Here is an 11,993-nt window from a genome sequence, read left to right on the forward strand (position 1 = left end):
TTAAAATAGATTGTACAGCAGGGTGACTATAGTTGATAATATTATTGTATATTTGAAAGTTGCAGAGAGTTTATATTTAAAGTTCTCAACACAAGCAAAAAAATTACTTAACTATATGTGGGTGATGGATGTTAACCAGACTTACTGCAGTGATCATTTAATTATGTCAAATATATTTATATTTTAAATTATTATGTTGTACACTTGAAGCTAATATAATGTTATATGTCAATTTTAGCTCTATAAAGCACCCCCCAAAAAGGGGAAAAAAGGCCAGACATTTCAGACTGGATTGAATTAAAACAAACAAACAAACAAACAAAAAACCCAACTACATGCTGCTTATAGGAAATGCATTTCAATTCTTTTTTTAAAATAGGTATCACACCCAACATGAAGCCCAATGTGGGGCTTAAACTCACATCCCTGAGATCAAGAGTTGGGACGCTGAACCGACTGAGCCACCCAGGCATTTTAAATGCATTTTAAATATAAAGACACAAACAAGTTAAAAGGGTGAGGAAGGATCTGCCATGCTAACACTAATCACAAGGAAGATTAGTGGTACTGTTTAATCTGCCAAACTAGATTTGAAAGCAAACAATACCAGGGATAAGAAAGTCATTCCATAATGACAAAGGGTCAATTCACCAAGAGAACACAATAATCCCAAACATTATATGTACCTAATTACAGAGCTGAAAAATGCATGAAGCGAAAACTGCCAGAACTACAAGGAGAGACAAATGCGTAATTATAGTCATACCTCTCTCAATAATTAATTGCTAGAACAAAGAGCAAATCAGCAAGAACATAGGAGACCTGAAAAACACTGTCAACAAACTTGCCTTGACATCCACAGCACATTATGACATAATAGAATACTCTACCTAATGGCAAACAGCAAAACACACGACTGAACACTGAATACGTTTTCCTCAAACACAGATGAAATGCTTCTACCACAGACCACATTTTGGGCCAAAAAACAAGCCCAGGTACATAAAGACTCGTGTCATGCAAGGTATGTCTTCCAACCACATGGAACTGATTCAAAATCAGTACCAAAAGGTATCTGGAAAAATCTTCAAATAACTGCAAACTAGCATAGTTCTAGCCTGAGCCATGGGTCAAAGATGAAATCAAAAGTGAAATTAGAAAATTGTTTTAACTGAATGAAAATGAAAGTATAACATATCAACATTGATGGGATGTGAATTAAGCAGTATCTGGAGTAAATTTCCAAGACTAAACACGTAAGAAAGGACTCAAATCAGTGACTCCAGTTTCCATATTAAGAAACTAGAAAAAGAGGGGGCGTACCTGAGTGACTCAGTTGGTTGAGTGTCCAACTTGAGTCTGGTTCAGGTCATGATCCCAGGGTCATGGGATGGAGCCCCACCTTGGACTCCACGCTGGGCACGGAGCCTGCTTAAGATTCTCTCTCCCCCGTCCCCTCAGCCCTTCCCCTGCTCGCACTCTCTAAAAAGAAAAAAAAAAAAAACAAACCTAGAAAAAAGAGCAAAGGAACCCAAAGTAAAAGAAAGAAAAGAAATAATAAATATCAGGCAAGAAATCCATGAAATAGAAAATAAAATCAAGAAAAATCAAAAGCTGGTTCTTTTGAAATCAATAAAAAACACTGGAATCAACTGTGGCAAGAGCTATGCTCAATGTTGACATTTCAACTATTTATCTTGCCTCATTCTAAATTTGAAGAAATTACGAAGGAGACACAGGAATGTCAGATACACAGACTCAGAGGTTACGTTTCTACTCTACACACTTCTCTCCGAGAAAAGAGGCATATCCATCCTCGGGCAAACCACACAGCTGTTCCATGCAGTAGTTTCTTCATCAGTTAAATAAATGGAATGATTAGATCATCTCTAAAATCTCTCTGGGCTCTAAGATCTTCTACATGCCACATAAGAGGTACACGTCTACTATTAACAGCTCTAGCTGACCTGAATGACACATCCTGATAAAACCCTGGGAACCTGAATTAGCACTTTCCTCAGAAATAACCATCTTGACCAAAGTGTAAAAATGGGGCAATCCGCCCATAAATTCATGTTTAAATATCAGCCTTGGGAGAAAATCAAAAGAGGAGTTCAGCTGAACACCAAGCACCGACATGACTAATTACTTGATCCTTATTTCTCTGCTTATCACCCTTGTAACATGGCCACCTTCGATTAATTAATTCTTACTCAATTTTGTCCTCAATATTATTCCGTCTTGTAACAGGAATTACACATTTCATACGTGTGTGTATGGAATTACAAAATTAGAAACTTACAGAGGCTAAGATGGAATGAGGGCCTCTCATAACCCATTTGTCAACTGTCTTCCTGTGGGCCAGGCATTTTAATTGTCTGAGATATTTAGGAACCCTCTGCGGCTACCTTTTAGGAGAAAATTACCTTCTATACATATATTACAGATAAGACTGAAATCTGCCTTCAGTGTACAGATCCTGATAACCAAGTAGACTATTCTTGCATAGTAGTTAATTTTATTTTTTTTAATATTTATTCATTTTTTCAGAGGCAGAGAGAGACAGAGCATGAGCGGGTAAGGGGCAGAGAGAGAGAGACACACACACAGAATCCGAAGCAGGCTCCAGGCTCCAAGCCGTTAGCACAGAGCCCGACGTGGGGCTCGAACTCAAGAACCGCGAGATCACGACCTGAGCCGAAGTCGGAGGCTTAACCGCCTGACCCATCCAGGCGCCCCGCATAGCAGCTAATTTTAAAAGCACGGGTTCTAGCTCCAAGCCACTTGACGCCACTTACTGGTTGTATAACCCTGGACAAATTATTTCACTTCTGAGTATTAAATGAATTAACACAGTAAAGATACAATCATCCTTTCCCATCTGGTTTGATAAAAAAATTACCAGGAACTAAGAAAACTCTATAAAAATTATTAAAACAGCACTTTATTTTTTTATTTTAATTCATGTAGTTAACATACTAGTGTTGTATCAGTTTCAGGTGTAAAACAGGCCGATTCAACAATTGCATACAGCACCCCGTGCTCATCAAGTGTACTCTTAATTCCCTTCACCGACTTTACCAATCCTCTCACCTACCTCCCCTATGTTCTCTGTAATTAACAGCCCATTTTTTGGTTTGCCTTTTTTTTTTCCTGTTGTTCATTTGTTTTGTTTCTTAAATTCCACCTAAGAGTGAAATCACATGATATTTTTCTTTAACTGATTTCATTTAGTATAATAGTCTCTAGCTCCGTCCATGTTGTTGCAAATGGCAAGATTTCATTCTTTTTTATGGCCGAGTAATATTCCCTTGTATATATACACCATTTCCTCTTTATCCGTTCATCAACCGGTGGATACTTGGGCTACTTCTGCAGTGTAGCTATTGTAAATAATGCTAAAACAGCACCTCAAGTAAAACTCACACTTCACTCAACTTAAAGCAAAGTTATATAGCGATATATTCTAGCGGCAGGGTCCGTGCTATGAAAACAAATATATATAAGCAGTAAAGATAGTTTTACTATGAAAGTGAATGAGCTTTTATGCTCAACCAGACAGTCCCGTGACACTGCACACCTCCCAAATCCTCCCTAGTTAAACTCAGATAACTTACAAGTATTAAAATTTTTTTAAATATTTATTTATTATTTTGAGAGAGAGAGGGACAGAGGGAGAGGGGCGGAGAGGGAGACACAGAATCCGAAAGCAGGCTCCAGGCTCTGAGCTGTCAGCATGGAGCCTGACGTGGGGTTCGAACCACCAGACCACGAGATCATGATCTGAGCCAAAGTCGGACACTTACCTGACTGAGCCACCCAGGCGTCCCAAACTTGGAAGTATTGAATGCAGGCCCTATGGAAGACCTTTCACTACTGAATATTTTAAAATTTTGTCAAGCACTGGGCCTTAATTGTTGCAGAATGTGTAACTTCATGAAATCCTGGGGTATGCTCTCTAAAGGATGGGCCTAAAGCCTAACTCAAGTTACGATCTCCAGAAAGGGCAACCACTTATCCCCACCGAAACCCCTTCCCCAATCATGGAACAATTATCGTTGCACTGACTCACTAAAGGTTACCTGGAGAGTATAAAGATGTGGATCACAGTACAACGGCCACTCCACAATTGTGTGACCAAAGGACGACCTATGTGCTCAGTCTCATTTCCTACATCTGTAGAGACATCTATGCTATGAGACACTGAGGATTAAAGGAGAGAATGAATAAAATGTCCCCTCCACCCACACTCGCACCCAGCACTTCCCAATTCATATTCATTTCCTTTTCCTTATGTTTAATGTCACCTTTTGATATTCTGGACAAAACCCAACTATAGGTTAAGACGTGTGATTTCAACGTAACAGCGTTCCTTCACAAGATGCACTTCGAAGCCACTGTGGCATTAGAATGGCATGGGAATAATCTTCTGACAGAATTAAATGAGACTGGTACCACTTCTGGAATAAACGCCCACTTCAGAGTAAATAAGACCAAGTATTATCAAAAGCGGAAGAGAATCAATCCTATGATCACTATCACTTTTGGGAAGCAGCTTCAAGAAATACCTAAATCTAGTCAATTTTAACGGATTCAAACATCATTTTTCAATCACATTCAACAGATGAACGCTATTATTATTGACAGCTAATTTATTCTGGGCCTAGTCGCAGGGGTAGTTTTCTGTATAATTTTTTTTAATTTTTCTTAACGTTTATTTATTTTTGAGACAGAGAGGGACAGAGCATGAATGGGGGAGGGGCAGAGAGAGAAGGAGACACAGAATCGGAAGCAGGCGCCAGGCTCTGAGCCGTCAGCCCAGAGCCCGACGCGGGGCTCGAACTCGTGAGCCACAAGATCGTGACCTGAGCCGAAGTCGGACACTTAACCGACTGAGCCACCCAGGCTCCCCTGTATAATTTTTTTGAAGGTGGCTATTTTCATTTAAAAACCGACCCTGAAATTTCCTGAACCAAAGCATTCTTTCACGTGCAGAACTCGGTCCAAACCAAGTAGAGAGCTGCACAGATCCCAGAGCCACAACCCGACGCGTCCTGGGTTTGCCACTTGCAAGAGGACTGGGTGGTGTAACTACTTTTCATTTCATCCTGTTGGGATCAGTCTAGCTCAGGTGGCTCTTTTATTAAGTGCATGTCACAAGAGCCCTCTGGATAGCTTTGGCCTCAGTCTGGGGACGAACTAGATCATTCTGGGAGGCCAAGGGACTGCTTTTACAAACACCACTTCCCACTCGGTCCTGAGTTTTCACCAAGCACTGGTATAAACAGCAGACATACGGGAAAGCAGAAGGCTAGCCTAACTGTCTAGCCTAACCCTAGAACAGCCGCACACCCAAAGTCTACGAACATTTAAGGCCGAGCAACCAATCACTGTGACACACACAGTCGGAGCCCTCAAACAACGTTTTGATTACAAACAATTCCCTTCCATCTTAACGGCAACTTATTCAAATCGGAATCGGACATCCTCGAAGCGTACCGCCATGCTACTCCTCTTTTTTTTTTTTAATCCCAGGGAAGCTGGTGAGAAACTGGGTACGAAGAACTAACGAGAGAATCGGCAGTAACGAACATAAGACCTCAAACCCCCAGCATGGACGTAATATAAAAGAGAATCAGGCTAGGTCTCATCTCACTCATTCTTTCGGTCTTAAAAATGGCATTTTCTGTAAGTTCCTGGATTCAGACTCGAAAGAAATGAACTTTAAAACGGGTCCCGCGCCACGAGAAATCAGAAGCGGGCGCTCACTCTTGGGCCGCTCACCTGCCTGCGGTCAGCAGGGGACAGCGAACAGACCACCTGTCCCCACCCCGCCCCCCACCCCCCACCCCGGCCCCCAGCCTGCTCTTCGGGTGGCACAGTTTTCCTCTCGCGCTGGTTAGGCGATCTAGGAGGGACAGATTTCTTTATTGCCAACATTAACAAAAGCAAAGAATGCAACACACACACACACACACACACACTTGGACGATGTGCGGCTGCTCCTTTCGAGGAAAGCCCCTCTCTGAGCGCTCCGCCCCAGGAGAACGAGGCGCCCGCGGGGGACCGCAGACCCCAGGACGCTCACACCGCCTCGCTCCGCCCCGACCTCGGCCCCGAGGAGCGCGGCGCGGGGTGTCGCGCACGCCGGAAGGCCGCGCCGCCCCGCACCGCCGCGACAAAGCCACGGGCGCGGCGGCCCGGCCTTCCTCCCGGGTCTGGGCCGGACCCCGGCCGCCCGGCGAGCGCAGGCGCCGGCCGGCGGGGCGCGGGGCCGCAGAGGCCCGGCCTTCCGCCCGCCCGCAGCCCGGCCGCCGGGTACTCACACACGCACAGCTCCACCACGTACGCGTAGTAGGACCAGACGACCACGAAGGTGATGAAGAGCACCGGCACCCAGCCCACGCCGCGCTGGCAGCAGCGCCAGAACGTCCACGGCGCCATGTTCCGCCGGCGGCTGCAGAAGCGGGCGCCCCACGGTCGAGGGGAGCGCCAGGCCCCCGGCGGCGGCGGCGGCGGCGGCGGCGGCGGCGGCGGCGGCGACTCGGGAGCTCGGGGCCGCTCCTCGTCCAGGCGCCCCGCCTCCGAGGCCGAGCCCGAGCCCGAGCCCCAGGAAGAGTAGATGGGAGGCCCCTCCGCGACTCCTCCCCGCGCCTCGCCCGGCCGGGTCCCGCCCCGGTCCTGCATCCCACCGCCCCCACCCCCACCCCGCCCCCGCGCCCACGCCCGCCCCGCCTCCGCGCGCCGCAGCCCGCGCCGCGCCTCCGGGGGCGTGGCTCCCGCCGCCAGAGGAGGCGGGGCCCGGGCGTGGGGGCGGGGCCTGCGCCGGCGGCGGCCGTTGGGGCGTGGCGGGGCTGGGTGCGGACCGGCCCGGGGGGCGGGGGAGGCCGCGGCGGCCGAGAAGGAGGCGAGCCCGGCGCGGTGCGCGCGGCGACGGACGCTTCCTGGATGGCTGCCCGGGAGAGGACGTGGCTTTCGTGGATTGCGTCTCACGTCGGGGGGCAGCTGGGAATGATTTCCTTGGCCGGGTCGTGGGCCTCGGGCCACGAAGTACGGAACTTGCTCCCCTGGGGTCCTGCGGACTCTGGTCGGGGCCCATTTTCCGATAAGGAGCAGACCGTGCCCCCCTCAAGTGCGGGCGAGGAGTGGGTATTGTTTTAAGCTCCTCCGATGCTTACGATGACATCTCAGGTTAGGAACCCCTGTACTTGGAAGTAATATGCTCCGTATTGCAGGCCGAACTGAGAGGTGAAAACACCCCTTTGATCGATCCCTCCTTCCCAGGAGGAGGAGGTGCCCAGGGGCGACCTCAGACCCCAGGGCGTTATCATTTTTCGAAGATGGAACTGGTAGTTGCCTGAGATTTAGTATAGAAGCCATGTAGCATCTGGCAATTTGGTCTGGAACCCAAATTTAAGATCGGGTTGTGAGAAATGGAGGAACTACGGGCTCCCTGCCCCCCAAACGACTACTGAATCTTCGAGAATTAATTTACAACTGGGGCACCTTGCTAAATGATGCCTGTAGTCATAACAACCCTGAAGCATCGCTGTGAAGACATCATAACACAAGGTCAGGAGCATGACGAGTTATTCCACGCCGCCTTTCCAGTTGCTCTCATGTCTATTTTGGTTAGACTAAGATTTTCATAAGCTACTGCTCTCCACGTCTCCGCGAGATGGATTTCCCCCTTTTATGGGTGTGATAAAAAGCTAGTGAGAGCAAATAATATTTAACCACCGCACACCGGTGCTAGAAACAATAAAGGATGTGGGAAATATTTTGTTGTCCCAGATTCTGTGTCTTGAAAGTGGTGTTAGTGGCAAAACTGACAGCAGGTTGAAGGCATTAAAGTCGAGCAAATTCAGCTTCTTGTCCAGAGAGGCTTGTCAAGGAGGTTTAGGCTTCAGGCTGGAATTTGGATTGACAGGCAAGACCATAACTTAAAGCCTTTTTCCTCCCTGCCGTCTCTGTATATAAAAATCATCCCACTAAAGCTCAGTACAAATGCCATGTCCTCTAGAAGTCATTCTTAATCTGGGAATGATTCATTTCCATTGTGCGTTTTGCTCATAATACACGTATTGGTTTCCTAGGACTGCCGTAACAAAGTACCACAAACGGAATGGCTTAACACAACAAAAATGTATTGTCTCAGAGTTGTGAAGGCTAGAAGTCCTAAATTAAGGTGACGGCAGGGCTGTACTCCCTCTGAAAATTATAGAGGATAGTCCTTGCCCATTTCTGGTACTATATCACTCTAATCTCTGCCTCGATTGTCGCATGATGTTTTCCCTTCCTGTGTCCATATCCGTCTTTCTCTATTGGATTAAGGACCCATCCTACTCCAGTACTACCGCGTCTTAAGTAACAATATCTGCAAGGATTCTATTTCCAAATAAGGTCACGTTCCAAAGTACTGGGGGTTAGGACTTCAACATATCTTTTGGGGAACACCATCCGACCCACTACAACACACATATTTTTGGTCGTTAATTGTAAATGTCACCTTGCCTAGTACCTTGTGAGATCCTTGAAGGTAGATGGTATCTACACATCTGATTTTCTCCACTGTGCCTTGTGAGTGGGAAATTTTCAATAGCTTTTTCTTGAGTGGATGTTTAAATGCTTCCGTTATGATCTAGCTATTCTTCCTAACTTTTGGAGTCACCAACCGGATCACATTAGTTTTGATTTCTAAATGATTGTCACGTGTCCTAAGAAGGTGTCGATTCTACATGGGATCGAGAGAATGTTTCTGATCTATTGCCTTGTCCTGAGATCATTCCACATTTTCAGGGAGGTAATAACATTTTCATTCTTTTGAGAATTTTTCTATCTTAAATGACGAGACATGAGTTAATGTTCCTTTGCCTGGAATCACTAAGAACCTGCAACTTAGATTCCTTCCTTCCTTCTCCACGTTGGGCTGGTGATTTCTCACCATCTCTGCTACTGATTGTGACAACAGAGTATCATTAAAGACTTTAGGCAGGGTAGTGGTGTGAGTGGAGTTACATTTTATCACAATCCCCCGGCCTTAGGGGGAAGAATGGACTGGAGGAAAGAAAGACTAGAGGCAGAGAGACCAGTTAGGATAATGCCACAGTCATGCCAGCAACAGGTATGGTGGCCCGAACTTGGGTGTGGCAGTGAAGAGAGTGATAAGAAAGCTATTTAGGGCTTCAGATCAACTTTGACATACCCACTCTGCTCCAAAAACACATCAATAGTAAATATAAATCTAAACATAGAAAACTAATCAGACCAACTCAGGTTCAAACCTCCAGTCCCAACTTCTGTTGTCCCCAGTCCTCAATAAAGGGGACAGAAAAAAGTGCTCAACCCCTTGGATCACGGCTTTTAGCAGAGGCCGAAGGACACAGTGCAGCTCCCTGACCTGGAAGTAGACCAAACTGCCAGCTGTGACTCGATATGGTGTCCCTATTATTACCACCATCTAGGAACCTCAAAATGCCATTTCAAGTTCAAGTTTTGAACTACAAGACGGAGAAGAGCAAGGGCAGCTAGAAGCAGCTATGGAACCATTAGACAGGGTTCACGGAAACCATGTGGATATGGAAAGAGTGAAGAAAAAATACAAACTCACAAATTCAGAATCAAGTAACAATGCCCAAACCCACAAAGATACTAAGAAAGAATGCAGGGACGCGTGGGTGGCTTAGTTGAGTGTCCAACTCTTAATTTCAGCTCAAGTCATGATCTCACGGTTGTGGGTTCGAGCCCCATGTTGGGCTCTGTGCTGGGCATGGAGCCTGCTTGAGATTCTCTCTCTCCCTCTCCCTTTTCCTCTGCCCCACCCCTGCTTGCAATTTCTCTCCCTCCAAAAAAAAAAAAAAAACCAATGATCACACAAAAAATTTAATTCATTCAAAACAAAATTAATTTTACGAAGCAATCTTAAAAAGACTTCCAAACTCTATATTGCATGCCCAAAGAGGTAAAAGAATAACTTCTATCTAAATAGAACAAGAAAATATGAAACACATAATAAACAAAAACGGAAAAAGAGCAGGTGCATTTGAAAAATATTTAGGAATCTTCAAGATAATGAAATACTGTTGTCAAATTTAAAAAATTGATAAAATAAGTGTAATCTGGACACCAGAGAAGAGGGACTTAGCAAGTTGGAAGACAGTGCTGAGTAACTCATGCAGAACACAACACAGACAGTTTTCTTTAAATATGAAAACACATGGAAAAACACTTATATTAGCAGGCTTCAACATAAATCTTTATTAAGAGTTCCAGAAGGGGTGCCTGGGTGGCTCAATTGGTTGAGCTTCCAATTCTTTTTTTTTTTTTAACTTCTTTTTATTTTATTTTTGTATTTATTTATTTTAATATAATTTATTGTCAAGTTGGCTAACATACAGTGTATACAGTGTGCTTTTGGTTTGGGGGTGGATACCCAAAATCCTAGAGGAGAAAACAGGCAACAATCTCTTTGACCTCAGCCGCAGCAATTTCTTGCTCCACACGTCTCCAAAGGCAAGGGAATTAAAAGCAAAAACAAATTATTGGGACTTCATCAAGAGCTTCCAACTCTTGATTTCCGCTCAGGTCATGATCTCATGGTTCATGAGTTCAAGCCCTGCATTGGGCTCTGTGCTGACAGTGTGGGGCCTTGCTTGGGACTGTCTCTCTCTTGCTCTGTCTCTGCCCTTCCCCTTCTCTCTCTCTCTCTCTCTCAAAAAATAACTAAAAAAACTTTTTATTTAAAAAAAAAAAAAGAGTTCCAAAAGAAGAGCATGAGGGGGCGCCTGGGTGGCTCAGTCAGTTAAGCGTCCGACTTCAGCTCAGGTCACGATCTCGCGGTCCATAAGTTCAAGCCCCGCGTCGGGCTCTGGGCTGATGGCTCAGAGCCTGGAGCCTGCTTCCGATTCTGTGTCTCCCTCTCTCTCTCTGCCCCTCCCCCCGTTCATGCTCTGTCTCTCTCTGTCTCAAAAATAAATAAAACGTTAAAAAAATTTTTTTATAAAAAAAAAGAAGAGAATGAGAATAATATTAAAGAAGCAAGTTTTGAAGAGATTATACATGAGAGTATTTCATAATTGAAGAAAGATGTAAGTCTTATGTTAAAAGGCACTTGAATATCAACCAGGATAAATAATGATAAATCTTTACCCAGACGAAGAGTAGTGAAACTATTGAACGTTTAGGAAAAAGAAAAAACTCTTATAGAATTCCAGGCATAAAAGTTAAATTACCAAAGAAACACCAATTAGACTGATGGCTGACTTCTTATTAGCCATGACAGATGCCAGAAGAGAATGAAGTAATATTTTCAAAGTGCTGAGAGAAAATAATATCCTTAAATTTTATCCCCAGAGAAACGATTACTTAAGAATAAAGACAAATTGAAAATGCCATCAATGGAATGGGAGCAAATACTTTTAATCATATATCTGCTAAGGGATTGATATCAAGAATATATAAAGAGCCCCTACAACTGCACAACAACAAAACCAGACAACTCCATTAAAAAGTGAGCAAAGGAGTGCTCACTTCTGCAGCACATACACTAAAAAGTGGGCAAAGGAGTTGAATAGATATTTCTCCAAAAAGTTATATACAAATGACCAATAAGCACATGAAAAGACACTCAACATTACTAACCATTAGGAAAATGCAAAACAAAAAAATGAGATACCACTTTACCCCCATTAGGATGGCTATTCTGAAACAAACAACATGGGTTCCTGGGTGGCTCAGTTGGTTAAGCATCTGGCTTTGCTCAGATCATGATCTCATGGCTTATGAGTTCGAGCCTCACACCGGACTCTCTGCTGTCAGCACAGAGCCCGCTTTGGAGCCTCTGTCCCCCTCTGTCTCTGCCCCTTCCCCACTCGTTCTCTCTCTATCTCAAAATACATAAAAAACAACAACAAAAGAAGGAAATAACAAAGTTTGAGGATATGAAGAAACTTGGAACACTTGTATGCTGCTGGTGGGAATATAAAATATATTTA

At 44.8% G+C, this 11,993-nt stretch overlaps 1 protein-coding gene across 3 annotated transcripts in view; it reads right to left on the reverse strand.

Annotated features, from left to right (window-relative positions):
- Positions 1–6,670, reverse strand: part of ZDHHC20 (zinc finger DHHC-type palmitoyltransferase 20) — a 70,503-nt gene extending 63,833 nt beyond the window's left edge. For 2 of the 3 annotated variants that reach the window (XM_053206559.1, XM_027064530.2), the window contains exon 1: positions 6,327–6,668. In XM_053206559.1, coding sequence (XP_053062534.1) covers positions 6,327–6,444 — 118 coding nt within the window. In that variant the 5' untranslated portion in view covers positions 6,445–6,668. Of the gene's footprint in view, positions 1–6,326 lie in introns of all 3 variants that reach the window. The other variant, XM_027064532.2, reaches the window with a different exon arrangement.
- Between the last annotated feature and the right edge of the window lie 5,323 nt (positions 6,671–11,993).

Source organism: Acinonyx jubatus, chromosome A1, assembly GCF_027475565.1.
Source record: "Acinonyx jubatus isolate Ajub_Pintada_27869175 chromosome A1, VMU_Ajub_asm_v1.0, whole genome shotgun sequence".
NCBI lineage: Eukaryota > Metazoa > Chordata > Mammalia > Carnivora > Felidae > Acinonyx > Acinonyx jubatus.